General features: G+C 36.7%; 1 protein-coding gene across 3 annotated transcripts in view; it reads left to right on the forward strand.

The window, feature by feature from the left end:
* CUL5 (cullin 5) overlaps positions 1–15,740 on the forward strand; it is a 105,077-nt gene extending 89,337 nt beyond the window's left edge. For 2 of the 3 annotated variants that reach the window (XM_067750950.1, XM_067750952.1), the window contains one exon: positions 3,862–7,498. In XM_067750950.1, coding sequence (XP_067607051.1) covers positions 3,862–4,056 — 195 coding nt within the window. In that variant the 3' untranslated portion in view covers positions 4,057–7,498. Of the gene's footprint in view, positions 1–3,861; positions 7,499–15,619 lie in introns of those variants that run through there. The other variant, XM_067750951.1, reaches the window with a different exon arrangement.
* The last annotated feature ends 513 nt before the right edge of the window (positions 15,741–16,253 follow it).

Consider the following 16,253-nt stretch of genomic DNA (forward strand, 5'->3'; position numbering starts at 1 on the left):
TTAAGACACAATGTCTAAATTTTGAAAAATGTTGTTTTTTTAATCTTCAAATCTTTTTTTAAAATTAAAGGAATGTAGGTACTCACACTTTTCGTGCAGAAGAGCTAATTTTCAATTTACTGAAATATAAAAATTGTATTAGTAACATTCTCTTAGTTGTGCAAAGAGATGTCTATATGAGTTGGTGGTCTCTGGTAGGTTCTGTTGGTTGGGCAGAAATCTTGGTTTTAGGTTATGCTTCTCTGACTGCATGTCAAAGAGAATAAATGTATATCAGCAACAAGTACGATTCTAGGATTGAGTATTTAAAATTTAATTTTAACACTTCTAATTCCATTGTAATGGGAAATTAGGGACACTTTAAAAAACGTATTTTAAAACTAGGATTATACCTTCTGAACATGATAAGGAATACCTGTTGCAAACTAATGTATGACTGTTTTAACTTTAGAAATAGTCTTATTAAAACCAAGTAGTCCCACTTTTACTGTTTTCATTTAATATTGTTTGAAACTATTGGCCAATGCAGTCAAGCATGAAACAAAAAAGAAGAAAAGATTAAAATTTTTCATGTCTTGTAGATCATATAATATGATAAAGGAACAGAGAAAAGATAAATAAAAATCAAATACTTTTCTATTTAGCAATAAACAAATAAATAAATAAATTTAAGAAAATAAAAGAAGAAACCATAGAATTCACAGGCATTTCTTTAAAAAGCAGTGTGTTGGACCTGTATGAAGAGAGGGGCCTTCGCCTGAGAGATTCAAAAGGAGATTTGAATAAATAGAAAGATCATGTTCCTTTTTTTCTTACTAAATTTTTTAATTGAGGTATAACTTACATATAATAGAATACATATTTCATAGTTTTCAGTGTGTTTTGCTAAATGTGTATACCTGTGTGACCATCACTTCAATTAAGATACAGAACATTTCTATCACTCCAGTAATTTCTCCATGTCTCCATTCAGCCAGTCTCCCCCTTCAACCCACCTGATTCCTATCACCATTGCTTTGTTTTGCCTGTTCTTGGTCTTCATATACATGGAATCAGACAGTGTACTCTTTGTATCTGGCTTCTTTTTAACATGAAATACCATTTGTTGTTGTTGTTTTTTTTTTTTTGGCTGCTTTGGGTCTTCGTTGCTGCGTGCGGTCTTTCTCTAGTTGCGGAGAGCAGGGGCTACTCTTTGTTGCAGGGCGCAGGCTTCTCATTGTGGTGGCTTCTCTTGTTGTGGAGCACAGGCTTTAGGCACACAGGCTTCAGTAGCTGCAGCACACGGGCTCAGTAGTTGCGGCACATGGGTCCTAGAGCGCACGAGCTTCAGTAGTTGTGGCACATGGGCTCAGTAGTTGTGGCTCACAGGCTCTAGAGCGCAGGCTCAGTAGTTGTGGTGCACAGTCTTTGTTGCTCTGTGGCATGTGGGATCTTCCCAGACCAGGGATCGAACCTGTGTCCCCTGCATTGGCAGATGGATTCTTAACCACTGTGCCACAAGGGAAGTCCGAAATACCATATTTTTTAATGATAAGGTTGAATAACTTCCCATACTAGTAACAAGTCTACTGAATTTCATATAAAAATTCAACTAGGAATATTTTTGGAATTTTAAAAATTGATTCTCAGTTTTATCAGAAAGAACAAATAGATGAGAGTAATTGAGAACCTTAAAAAAATAAGGTGTTAATGGTAGTGGAACTTGCCTTGCCAAATATTAAAACTTATTAAAATATCTACAAAAATAAAATAGCATAACATACAGATTAATAGAAGAAAATAGCTCAGAATTAAACCTCCTATATAAGTGTAGATGAACTTTGCAGTAAAGGAAATCATTTCCATGGCCCATGAAAAGAGAATGTATTATTCAATAAGAGATTTTGGAAAATTTTACTTCTGGGAGGAAAAAGCATGGTATAGTCTTAGTTTATGGCTACACCAGGATAAATACAGATGGATTAGAGTTGAGATATGAAGTGGAATGGGCAGGTATAGTCATACTATAAGATGTGCAAAGAAAATGAAGTTTTTTTGTTTTATCTAAAACTGATTCATAATAATGCTCAATCTGCTAATCCAAGCTATCCCTTTAGGTAATGCTCAGACTTATTTCTCCCTCATTCTACTCCACCCATCCTTGTTCTTTGCTGTTTTCACAGATGGCATCTGCATGTATTGAGGTTGAGAGAAATTCACTTGACTTCATAGTGACAGTGAAGGGATTGTCCTATCTGTACAGTTGTAACAGTGTTCTAGGTTTTTGGTCTTGTCAGCTCTAGAGTGCTTTATCTGTCAGCTCTAGAGTGCTTTATCTGTCACCTATGGGAATTTGACTTTCTATTGCTATCTATTGCTGATGTCTGTAGCAGATGAACTATGGTTTATTCTTTTTCCAGTTGGTAAGGACCACGTGGCCTCTTTCCTGTTCTGGCTGCCTGTCCTCTGCTCTTACTGAGCTCTTGAGCCCTCTGAGCCTCTGCTACATCTTCTTTGTGGCCCTTGGCCTACATGGCACACTGTTATCATCTGCTGTTACAGGATCACCCTCTCCTGACACTGAAGGCCCTGTGGCAGGTCCATTGGCTCTAAACTCTAATCATATGGGAACTGAGAGAAATTCAGGAGTGCAAATTACTTCCATCATATTATGCCACTTTTCAAGTGACCTCCAACCTATTAAATGGGACCAGGGCCAGAACCCCTCTGTTTTTCTCTTAACATCTCTAACACAGCCATCTTCACCTCTACCGAAGCTAGAATAGGAGAAATTGGAATATTTACAGTTGTTCCTCTCCTACTTACTGGTTTCTGTAATGTACAAGTGCCTGTAGGGGGACAGACTTTTTCCATCTTCTTTCTTTCTCTCTGGACCCTTGACATAAACCCCTGTGATCAAGAGCCTGGATCTGGACATACTGACATTGGGAGTAATTCACCTGACCTCCTAGTGGCAGTGTAGGAATCCTCATATCTGTACAGGGGAAGTTGAAGGTATACTTTTCTCACACTGAGTAGTGCCTGACTCCCAAGCCTATTGCCTTGTAGCCAAACTCCATTTTCAATGTTAAAAAGCAAATATTGATTCCTTTTTTTGTTTTCACATTTCTTTTATAATGAATTCTAACCTCCACTAAGGCAGATGAATGCCTTTTGTTGACTAAGCAGACACCTTGTACTGGAAAAGGCAAAAGAGAAAATATGTTGTAATTTTCTAATTTTCCTTATTAAAAATAATAATAATTAAAGAAATCATTAAGGAAGCTATTGATAAAATTGATTTAGATGAAAAGTGCTTACTCCTACAGAAAGTTAAACCATTTAATTTAGTCAGTACAAACTGAAGATACTTATAACAAGTACAGTTTATTATCTGATAAATTTATAAAGAATAGGAATTATTAATTTTTGAAACAGACAGCAACTGGCCTCTACTGCTATACAAAGAAGTAACTGTGAATACAAGGGAAAAAGTATGTGTAAGGGGTTTGTTGTATCTTAGTTGATAGTTGATTCTTAACACAATATCAGGTTATATACATATTGTGTTCACAGGTAAAATAAACTTTTTAAATGTACATAGTGTGGATACGAAGGAATGAAAGGAAATACACCAAAACCTTAGGTGTGATTTTCTTTTCATCAGAGAAGTTATGGGTAATTTTGTTTTTCCTCATTTTTTAAAATCTCCATAATATGCAGATTTTATTTTTCAGAGTGAAAAAAAGATAACTGGTCTCAAGATTGATCTAGTGATTGCTAATCATTTGGATAGGTATTGGATAGAGGATAAAATACATTAAAAGTCATTTTTTGTTTTGTTTTACTTAAAATAATTTAATATTTTATTTTTTCTTTTAGGAAGCTATCATACAAATAATGAAGATGAGAAAGAAAATTAGTAATGCTCAGCTGCAGACTGAATTAGTAGAAATTTTGAAAAACATGTTCTTGCCACAAAAGAAAATGATAAAAGAGCAAATAGAATGGCTAATAGAGCACAAATACATCAGAAGAGATGAATCTGATATCAACACTTTCATATATATGGCATAATTTTGAATATCATGGACAGTATTAAGAACCAAAATTTTGGAGTGCTTGGGCAGAAAGTTCTTGCAGTTTGTGCTAGAGGAAGGTTTATTTGGACTTTGATTACATAAATATTAAAATCTCTGCCTTACCTAACAAAACAACTATATTTTGCCAATCACATTAGTTAGCATGGTGGCATTCCCTTCATGTTGCACACTCTGTTTTAACAGCATGCCGTTTTGTGGAGAAACTTGCATTCATGAAGAGCCCATAATGAACTTTTAAAAATCTGATTTATACCCACCGGAAGAAATACAGTTGGGAAGGGTGAAAGTGGGGTTCTTGTTGCTTTTTTTTTTCTTTTTTTTTTCTTTTTTTCCTCTCTTACAAAAATGTACTTGCACAAGGAAGGATCTTCAGATGTTTGTGTGCTGAAAAATGCTGTTACGTTTTGTTTTAAAAAATGCAATTAAAACTAGAAATAGCACTCTTGGTTTCTTTTGATCAAAAGAGTGAGCTGGTCTACACAACATTGGGACAGGGCAGATATAGGTGAAAAGATAAGTTTATAATAGTATCAAATTATATGTTCAAACACTGCTTCAGTATAGCAGCTGGATTTTAGTGGTGACTTAAAAATGGTATTAAATTTTTCCAACTAAAAAATGTTGGCTTTCTTTAAGCAGGAGACTACTGTCTTAGTTGTTTATTGTTAAATGATGAAGAGTTTTTTAAATCTTACATGGCTAAGAGAGCTTGTTTTGAAAAAGTGAAGCTCATATTAATTATTATTTTAATTGTTTAAAAAAATGTATGGAGATAGGTTGGTCGATTGCAGAGTCAAAACAGCAAAATAAGCATTTTAAGTGTTTACTAAGACACTTAATATTTATATACTTAATATTTATTATGCCATATTCAAATTTATTAAAAACAAGACAGAAATCTCCTGCTTTAATATAATACAGTTATGTAACTGACCTCTTAATCTGTAGCATAGAAATATTTTGAAATTTTAAAGTCTCATGATTAGGGATTTATAACCTCAGGTTTCTGGAAAGGAAGACATTCTGTTTTAAAAAGTAATAATTAGGTATCAGTCACCTAGGAGGAAGAGAAAAACCACAACATAGACCTGAAAAGCATAAGCAAAATTGTTGCAATCTTAATATGAGCAGTAAACTTGCCAAATATATGTATATATATATTTATATATTTTAAAAATAAGCATTTAAAAAATGTTCAGAAGGCAACACTTACCTTGTTCCTTTTAGTCAATCCAAAGTAGCAACTTACTAGTTGCTGGCAACTGAATACCCAGAGTAATGGAGATTTTAGGACTTGAGGACATGAACAACTTAAAAGAGAAAAACTTACTCCCCTTTGGGAAAGAATGGCTCAACATGGATTTTATTCATTGTGGTGCACATTTCAAATTTTCTTGCAAATTATTTTATATTTTATTTGATATTAAGTAATATTTTAAATTATTTTGATGATAGTAGGAAATGGAGTGCCAGAGTGTTGAAAGGCGTACAGTATTATTACAGAGTGCTTTCAAGAGCATTTCATGGAATCTGTCCCCAATCCCAAGAGACTTTGTGAGCTGCCTGCTGAAAGGAAGGACAGCAAATTTAAAACATTTTAAAGGTTTTGCTGGCTATAGTCAAAGGCCTATTCTGAAACTCATAAGAAATTGGAATTTTGTTTCTAATTTAAAATCTTACATTTGAGCTCTAAGGTAGCATATGTCAGTTATTAGACCAAGCATATTGTGAAGATTAAACTAAATTAGCACTCACTGTTTTCTCTAATTAGATGACTGTTAACAATGGATAAATTCAAAATTTTTAAAAACTGATAATTTGGTAATAATTGTGGCCCTTATGTTTAATAAATAGTTTGGTATTGGCATATTTGCTTATCTGATAAAGGAGCGCCAAAGGAGGAAGCAATGGAAAGAAAAATTACAGGCCATTTCTTAAAGTTTAAGATTTGTTGTTGTTTTAAACCAGAATAGTTCTCAGAACTTTTTTTGGAATTTCTAATCTTTTTTTAGTCATTTAAGAATGAGAGCCATGATGTTTTGATTTACAAAGGCAAATTTAATGCAAAAGTGGGTAACTCTAAATCCATAGCAAAGTTTTCTAATAATTTTATAAATTTTTAAATTGCTAATTATGTCCTAATTGTATTTTGGGGAATAGAACAGCAACAAATACTGTAGACTTACAGTTTTCATCATTTTGTTCATTATGTATACAAAAGTATATCTGACTACTTTTTGGTGTTTATGAAAACCGTTTAGTTGACAAGGTGCCTATACCATTGTTGAATTTTCTTTAAATATATTTTGACAACAGATTTGCTAATTTTAAAAAAAAAAAGGATCTGGAAAAAAAACTACCAGCAATTTGCTAAAGATACAGAATCACAGTTAGTATCCTTTATTACTAAGTCCCTTTTCTCTAATGTGCACTTAAAATTAGTGCTATCTGAGCAGGGATGAACTCTGATATAGTTAAGGGGAAAAATATATACATATATGTGCATATATTTTTTTCATGAGCAGTATGGCAATAGGACACTTCAGAGGTTAAGATTTGAACATTGATCTTCTAATATAAAGGTGGAGCCATCTTGAAAATGTTAACCTTTATTGCCATCTCATTGCCAGAGTAAGTAGATATGAAACAAAACTTACAAAGTGAAAATACAGAACAATTTTAATGCTTACAATGAGTTAAATATTTAGAGTATTACTGTTCTAATGATTTAATGAGTATCCTGAAATAAATTCTGAAGTCTTCCAATTTTTACATTTATTGGAGGGGTCCCTGCATTCTGGCAAACTTCATTTAAGTCTCTTTCTCTTATTTTGTGCATAAATGTTAAAATTTCCAAAAATGAAATGTTAGCTTTCTTATTTTTACCTTTTATTAAATTTAATACAAACTATGACCGGAGTAGTTTAAAAGTATTTTGTATTATTTGCAGTAGGATGTCATTGGCCCTGCTCAAAGGGCAAATTTTAAAAATTCAATTTGGGTGAAAGTTTTGCTAGTTTTCCAGAAAGATTTGCTATCTTAAACTCAAGCTTGTTTTTTCTATTTTCATGTAAATGACTGGGATGCTATCTTATAAACTCTTCCAATGTCATGTTTGTGAAATAAACATTACAATGAGAGCTTTCCTGTCATCTACACTATATATGTTGTCTGGAGTGTTGAACAAATTTGAGTTCCTAAGTTGTAATCTATCCTCGTATATACAATTTTGAATGTGTGCCACTACATACTGAGATGATAATGCTGTACAATTTTAAATGGTAGCAATTTCTGTATGCAGTAGGCTGAAATATTTTGATGAACTGCTTAATTTTTGGATTTTATTTTTTAAGTTGTATAATTTATTTTCTTGCAAAATAAAAATGTAATATAAAAGCTTTCACCTATCAAGAAAATGTTGATGTTCTACTGTAAAATAGTTTCTAAGAGTTTAGATAAAATTTTTATAATAGGTATATTTATATATTTAATTGTGAAATAGTAAATCTTAGCCAGCCTTAGGAATCAGAAATATGAAAAGTAACCCACTTATTTCTTTTAAATTTCAAAATCTAGTTCAAAATGAAAGCTAACAGGAATGTAGCTTTTCCATTGATGATGGCATAGGGCTATCATGCCTGGAAGAGGTCAAAATTTCAAACCTGAAAGTGATTAATGCATTCATTCATCCGTTTAGATAGGTCATGTCATAACCAAAATTTAAATTTTATATCAGACAAAAGTAAAAAATATATCACAAATTATTTCATGTTTTGTATATTTTTGGAAGTTTGTGAATATTTAAATTTCAAAGCTAGAGATAGTTGTAATAAGGTTACAAAGATGGACTGTGTCTTAGTCTTGGTGGTTGTAACAAAGTACCATAGACTGCATGACTTATAAACCAACAGAAATTTCTTTCTCATAGTTCTGCAGGCTCAAAGTCTGAGATCAGAGTGCCAGCATGGTTGGTTCTGGTGAGGAACCTCTTTCAGGTTGCTGCTGACTTCTGTGTCCTCACATGGCAGAAAGAGGGTTTAGAGAGCTCTGGGTCTCCTTTATAAAGGCACTAATCCCATTCACAAGGGCTCCACTCTCATGACCTAATTACCTCCCAAAGTAAATGCCCCACCTACCAATAACATCACATTGGGGATTAGGTTTCAACATAGGATTTTTGGAGAGAGACAGACATTCAGTCTTTAGCACTTCATAATGACCCTAAAATCAACCTTGGACTTTCTGGGATTTGGAGGTGGGGGGAAATTGACTTGGAAATGAAGGTAGAGAAAAGTGTGGCCTCAGTTTAAGATTCCCCAGAACGTAGAAACAGGTTAGGCATAGAAACAGGCAGAAGCTTCTGGGCCCCTTACTTGCCCATGTCTCCCAAGGCACTAGGAGGGACCCTAAGAGTTTTGTATTTGTGATTTATATTATTTTTCTCAAAGAGAATCCCCTAAATATCCAAGGTTGAATCCAGTCCTGCTAAAACTGAATGCAAAAAGAAACGTGTCTGGCACACAGAAGGCATTCAAGTGCGGATTGAATGAATGAGGTGTGTGTGCCTGAGAACAGAGTAGAGTTTAATACTTTGTTTTAAATGGGAAGAGTTTATTTTCTAATTGCCTATTCTAGACTGTAAAATCAAATACGGACTTTGCATGTCACTAAACTTCTATTTTAACCAATGGACAGTATGGAACAGGGGTCTTAGACTGTTGAGGAGTTACAGACTTTTATGAGCGTCTGATTAAAGAAAAAGACATGCATATAAAGATACGGACAATTCTGTTTATAAATTTTAAGTATTCCAACACTCAAGATTAAAAATCTTTGATAATGAGATCCCACAGTGAGTAAAGAGAGTAAGTAGCAGCCTGCTCTCTGAATTGGTAACAGCTTAATGTCACAAGTGCTGATTCAAACTTAGATCTATACTAGTTGTTGTCTGTTTTTATCTAAAGAATGACAGGAGACTTCCCTGGGTGTTATTGGGGTTTGCTATTTTCATTAATGATAAATGCAGTATTTTTTTATTGTGGTTGCTGAAGCAGACTGATACTACTTAGATGTTTCTTTGACACTGGTTGATGGTTGAAGGGTAGCAGTGGGAACCAGGAAGGCAGAGAGGAAAGAGCCAACTTTGCAACAAGCCAGGTTTGAAAATTAACACTCCTGTTAAGAGACCACAATTATCATACCTCTAAGAAGGGGTGGGGCTTGGGACTACCTTTACAAGGCCCTTTTCCTAGGGCTGCTAAGTGTGTAATTTTCTTGCCCCCTACTCTACCTTACCTCCTCCATTCTCAGCAGATGACCTTACTTTGGGAATATAAGCAGAGAAAATAAAATAAGGCTTTCAGGCATGCACTTTCATAACTTGCTTTCTCTACCTCTAAACTTTACTTCTAACAGTGCCCATTTTCATCTGCCTACCTATCTCAGAGGAAGGGCTGCCTCACTTCTTACTTGAGGCCAACTGTTTTTTTTATCTTTTCCAGAATTCCTTCTGCTTCTGTGTTTTGCTCCAGAATACCTACATTTCCTGTATCTTCCAAACATCTTTTTATTAGTTATTTCCTCTTTAGCCTCCTACAGGGGTTCTCAAAGTTTTGGTCCACAGACCAGCAGCATTATCATCACTCAAGAACTTGTTGGAAATGCAAGTTTTTGAGCTCCACCCCAGACCTACTGATTCAGAAAGTCTTTGTGGGGGGGCGGTGTCTCAGCGATCTGAATTTTAATAAGCCTTCCAGGTGATGCTGATGCACTAAAGTTTGAGAACCACTGTCTTACAAACATTCAAGTATCCGCCATCCTTAAAAAAAATGCCTTCCCCTACCTTGGTCAAGTTATGACCCTTGTTTTCCTCCTTCCTCCATTTTCTGCTAAACATCTTGAAAGAATAGTCCACAATCTGTCTCTGTTTCTTCTACTTAGTACTCATTGGCTTATGTCCTCACTGGTCCTCTTGCCAAGGTCATCAGTGACCTCCTATTGCTTAATCAGAAGCTCATTTTCAATCTTCCTCTAACTTGACCTCCTTACAGCATTTGCATCTTGAACACTCCTGGTTATTGAATTTTGTTCATCTCTTGACTTCAAAGATACCATTCTTTCCTGGTCCCACATTTATCTCTCAGTTTTCTCAGTCTCATTCTCTGGCTCTTCCTCTGCCTGCACATCCCAGAATTTCATCTCCATTTCTACTCTTGCTGAGCTACATACTCTTCCTGGGTAATTTTATCTACCTCTGTGGCTTCAACCACCGTCTGCATGTTGATGCTTCAGACTGTCTGCAACTGCTTGCAAGATCGACATGTATTTCCAGGTATTTCTTGAACATCTCATCATCCATCACAGACTTGCTCCACTTAATAACTATCTCCATCTTCCAGGTTAGCAACCTTCATTTGACTGTCTATTGACCCCCTCCCCACACCACATTATTGATTCTAGTTATGTATTATCTCTAGAATCTGACCTTTGTTCGCCTTTACTTCTGTGTTCACTGAATGAATAAGAACATTTCATAGTATGCTTATACTAGGTGAAGTACGTAGGGACTAGCTGTTGGGTTGCTTCTTAGCCTACGTTTGGAAGTAGACTAAGTGTACTGAGTGATAAGTAGTGGTCAGTAAGATTATGTTTGCTTTAAATCTGTGGCATTTCTGGACCACTGGCCTAGCTCTAATTTTTCTCTTAATTGAGCTCATACCTCAATGTCTGAGGCCTAAGACAGCAGCAGATGTAAATTGGGTCATTCCTTTTAGCCTGTGGCTGAGGAGCCACTCCAAATCTAAAACATAAAAGCAGGAAAAGGACTTTCGTCATTTAAAAAATTTCCCACATTTTTTAGTGCAGTTCCTTGCTCAGTTAGGGGCCCACTACTTGTAAAATTGAATTGAAAGGCTTGGGAGCCACTGTTGAGCAGACCTCCTAAAGGTGGAGGAACATGTAACAAGCCCAAAAGTCATTCTTGGGACAAGTAGGACTTCTGTCTTACACTTACTAAGAACTTCCTAAAATATATTCTTTTGTATCTTTTTGTTCTAAACCCCAAGATAAATCATATGAAAGTTATTTTTAGGAACTCTCTTCTGTTGCGCCATCTTCCTATTGTAATCATTTTCTTGTTGAATACCTGTTGTCAAATGACAAAAATAGGACAATTTAATAACGAGTTTGATATCTGTTATTCAAGGGAAAACTTGTACTCCCCATGGATTTGGGGGAGTACAGTGCCTCACAAGCAGCGGAGTACTCTTCCTGAGGGATTTGGGGCAAGAGCGAGTTTTATAGACCTTTAGAAGTGGCAAAGTGGAAACAGCATGATTGGCTTGGAGGTCAAGGATTTCCTTATAAGGCTAGCAGGTCAATCAGGGAATAAGGAAAGAGTATTTGGCTTAGTTAATTGTCTGAGTTTGCATATCTGACCTTACTTAGAACAAAGAAGTTATTACAAATTCTTGGCAGTTGGGGGTTGGCTGGTTTGATATACTCTATTTCTGCTCAAGTGAAGCATTTACAGGGACATGAAAATTATCTAAGTTTCAGTTTGCTGACATGGCACCCTAGGCAGGAGGAGCTTCACCCTGGGCTTGGAAAATTATTTCAACAACGGGGTACAAACATTTCTAGATATCTGCTAAAGAAGCTCTTGACACTGTCCTTCCCAGGATTTCAAGAAAGGAGATGTTTTGTGGGGTATATAATTAGGAAACATAAGGAAGTGACATGTAATTTGACTCAGGATGAGTATATTAGTTTCCTATGGCTGCCATAACAAAATACCACAAACAAATTTATTTTCTCACAGTTCTGGAGGCTAGAAGTCTGAAATCCAGGTGTTGGCAGGGTTGGTACCTTCTGTAGGGTCTAAGGGAGAATCTATTCCATGCTTCTCTCCTAGCTTCTGGTGGTTGCTGGTATTCCTTGGTGGTTCATTTTTTGTAGGTGCATCACTCCAGTCTCTGCCTCCTCCACATGGCCCTCTCACTATGTGTGTCCTTTCTTGTTATAAGGACACCAGTCATTGTATTTAGTTTAGGGCCCACCCTAATTCAGTATGACCTCATCTTAACTTGATTACATCTGCAAAAACCCTATTTCCAAATAAAGTCATTCACAGGCAGTATTTGTGGGGGACACTAGTCAAGCCAGTACAACGAGTTATTCCAACAGACTAACTATGATAGAAGTTACTTGCTATAGAAGAATTTAATTCGAAGTGAATAACAAATATCCTTGTATTGTGAATTGAATACATGCATTTTTTCTAAACTCTTAAGAAAATTGTTTATTTTCCACTTTGTTCTCTGCTATGAAAATATTATTCTAATGTTCCTAAAACTAACTTATACTTTTAGAAAAGCACTCTGGGGCTTATGACTATAGTTATGGACATTTATAAAGAGGAAGAGGCCAAAAAGTTTATTTTATCAATATTGATAGTATACTTTCCAAGACATAAGACTCCACTTACACTTATTGGCTAGATCTCTAACAAATGTAGTTAACTTAGAATCCAAGATGAGGTACATTTCGAAAGATGTAGTCTTTATTAACGACTCTATGTCCAGACACTGTGTTATCTAATGTGATAGGAATGATAACTTGAAGCTACAAATTCAGATATGCAAAAAAAAAAAAGCTTTAAATTCTCTCTAAACTGGACTTAATTTTTTTTTTATTCAAACACTTCATTTCTATCTCATGGAAGAAATTTTAATCTAGTCATTTTCACCTAAACTCAGTCAAATTCAGTTATCTTTTCATAAATTTTAAGTTAAAGGTTTGTCACTTTCAGGATTGTTCCCTTCACCCCTTCTATCTTGGGTATGATATCGTCCTGGTCTGCCTCATATCCAGCCTGGTAACGCCTGTATGACTTGTATGGTGAGGCCCTGTTTCCCAACAGTGGAGCCTCTTGAGGATCACCAGCTCCAGTTCAGCTAACTTCTGTACTCTTCACAGCTATAACAGGAAAATCACCCATTTAGCTGTATGGGGGGGCTCTTTGGGTCATGGGGACTTTCTGTGAGGCTACCTTAGGCTCCTCATATCCAAGCACCCTAAGCAATCTTCCATTTAACCTCAAGTGCTCATGTGGGCTACCTTTTCAGACAAGCTGGTTTGAATCAGGGAACTGAGATCTACTCTCCGTCATACCACTGAATTTATTGTGTGTGTGTGTGTGTGCGTGCGTGCGTGCGTGCGTGTGTGTGTGTGTAGAGGGGATGATTCTAATGTCACATTCCCCTGTGGCTGGGCTGCAGGAGGAGACAGAGATCAGGGACACTCCTCAGAGGCTGATCCTCTGGCTTCCTCTCCAGCTCTAGCCTTTCTCCCCTGAGTTCTACTTAACTAGTATTGGATAGGGGTAGGAAAAATGGATTTCAAATACTTGTTGTCTTCTACCTGAACTGTGACTTTAGAATTCTGGAATAAAAAGTTTAGTGTCCTGTTGTCTGTTTGCTTTGGTTCTGCTTCCCCTCAGGGTGGTTGTGGCTTCACATCCGGGGTGTGAATGGGGATTATCACAGATGTATAAAGAAGTGGAGGTGGAGGGTGCAGCGTGACACAGCTCACAGCATAATCTGATTCTCTGCTACCTTTCTTTTTATAATTCTTACTCCATCTACTTTGGTGAGTCCTCTTCCTCCACCTAAATGCAGGTGTTCCCCAAGTTTCTTTCTCTGTAGACTCCTTGGGTAATTTCATCTATTTAATACCGTCAACAATTACCTCTTTGCCCTAACTCCCAATTCTATGCTTTGAATGGATTCCTAATTAAATTTTTTTGATAAACATAAATAAAGATCAGAATTAGATTTTATTTATTTAGGAGTCTAAGTGTAAGCCACTCAAGTGCTACAATTATTCTTGTTGCAGTGAATTTCCCTATTTTCTTTAAAAAAAAATTTTGACTTTCCAAATTCCTAGATTCTTAAATGAAATTATTAACTACATTTTGGCTGCCTTATTTTTCTGAATTTTAGTTTGAAGGGAAGCTATCTGCTGTAGCTCAGGAGTAAATTTGCTCTCCTTCTCTCCCAACTGCCCCTAAGTCTCTTTGAACTTCTCTAGAAGTCATCCTGTCCAACATAGTGGCAATATTTCCTGATAGTGCTTTTGACAGCAGAATTGTCCAAAGCTGACCCCTGTGCTTCTAAGGCAAGTCTCTCGTAAGGCAAAACTAGTGTAGAGGTTAAGAGCCTAGTTCTGGCAACCAGACAGCCTGGGTTCAAATTGTAGCTCTGTCACTAATTACTTGCTCTGTGACCTTGGACAATTTATGGAATCTAAGTTTCCTCACCTATAAAATGAGTAACAAAGCTCCCTAATTCATTGGGTTTTTGTGAGGATTAAAGAATTAAACAGTGAAAGAAATGCCCCATACTAAGAACTATGTAAGGAGCTATTATTATAACCAGTCATCTTTTGCTGTTTGTTCACCTAGTGTAATTATTAGCCTTGGCCTCTGTTTATTAGGCCAGACTAGCTGTTTAATTTTCTCAGTTATTTCTTTAAAATTCAACTTTTTCAGATAAAGATGTGATATATCTTGTACATTTCACACACATGCACAAACACACACACAAACACAATTTCAGCACTGGTACACATTGTAATGATTTCCTTTCATAGCCATTAAAGCCGTAGGTACGAAAAAGTTTGTGCTTGGCCTACAGTAGGGTCAGCAAGAGAGAAGGCTTGAGCGTGACATTCAAAGGAAGTAGGCAGGACTTGGTGACTTATTGATTATAGAGGATCTGGTAGGTGAAGGTATTCCACACCACTCTAAGGGACCAACCTAGGGTGATTGGGAAAGTAAAGATAGGGGTGCTGTATTTATCTATTGCTATGTAAAAATGACCCCAAAACATAGTGGCTTAAAACAACAATAGCTATTTATTTTCTCTCGTTTCTGTGGATCATGAATTCAGACAGGGCACAGGAAGGGATGGCTGGTCTCTGCTCCATGATGTCTGGGGTCTCAGCTGGAAGGTTGAAGGCTGGGACTGGAAGTCATCAGAGAGCTTTTTTTAATCCATATTTCTGGCTAGACCTAGCCTGGGAGGTCACATACCTCACTTCTGTGATACTCCATGGTCAGGGCAGTCAGTATTCCCTCCCCAGATTCAAGGGGAGGGAACACCGACCCCACCTCTGGTTGGAGGAGTGAGCATGAGTCATATTGAAAGAAGAGCTTGTAGGGTAGGCTAATTGTATGATTAGGCCACCCAAGATGGCTGTTCTCTTGCTCTCTGTACATCCCTCAACCAGACCCTGCTTCACCTATACCCTACTCACCTGACTGACCTTCCCTCTTCATCATAGAGCCTGATCAGTAAATGCCTACCTACTTGCCCTGACCCCAGCTAGTGAGTGTTGTAATCTTTATATCAGAACAGCTCCACAAAGATGGTTTATCAAAGGGGCAGTGAGGGTTGTCTCCTCTGCTGGTTTCCCTGGTAACTGATGAGGCAACCTGATATCAATTCCCCCGTAACAATTCCCTTTTCTTCTGGTAGGGAAGACTGTTGCCACTGCCAGCCTGCCATCTGCTGCCAACAATGGTGTGTCTCTCCAGGACCCTCTTGCTTTGGGTGTAAGTAAGATCCCTTATCCAATAAACCATTGATGTCTCTGTCACTAACTCTGGATTCTTTCCATCTTGACGCTGGGCAATTACAAGCTTTGAAGTCCTGCTGGGGTGCAGCCCAACACTAACTTTTGGTGTGGCCAACTTTGAAAAATACAATCTCCCACTTGTTACAAAACATAATTAAGGGTGGGGATTTTACTTTAGGAAAAACCTGGGTTTGGCTTGGAGTAAGTAGGGTTAAAGTGCTCACTTTGTATGTTGTCACTCCTATCTTCTGTATAAAGTAAGTACAGGGAATTCCCTGGTGGTCCAGTGGTTAGGACTCTGCATTTTCACTGCTGTGGGCCTGGGTTCAATATCTGTTGGGGAACAAAATCCCACAAGCCACTTGGGCAAAAAAAAGCCAAAACAACAACAAGCAAAATTAAAGAAATAGAAAAAAATTAAATAAATAAATAAAATAAATATAAACGAAAACAATGTTACAAAGTCACAAAAATTTGCTGTCTCCAGCTGAAGATCCAAAATTAAGCAGTGGGTTCCCAAAACGTGAGAACATC

This window comes from Pseudorca crassidens, chromosome 9 (assembly GCF_039906515.1).
Source record: "Pseudorca crassidens isolate mPseCra1 chromosome 9, mPseCra1.hap1, whole genome shotgun sequence".
Taxonomy (NCBI): domain Eukaryota; kingdom Metazoa; phylum Chordata; class Mammalia; order Artiodactyla; family Delphinidae; genus Pseudorca; species Pseudorca crassidens.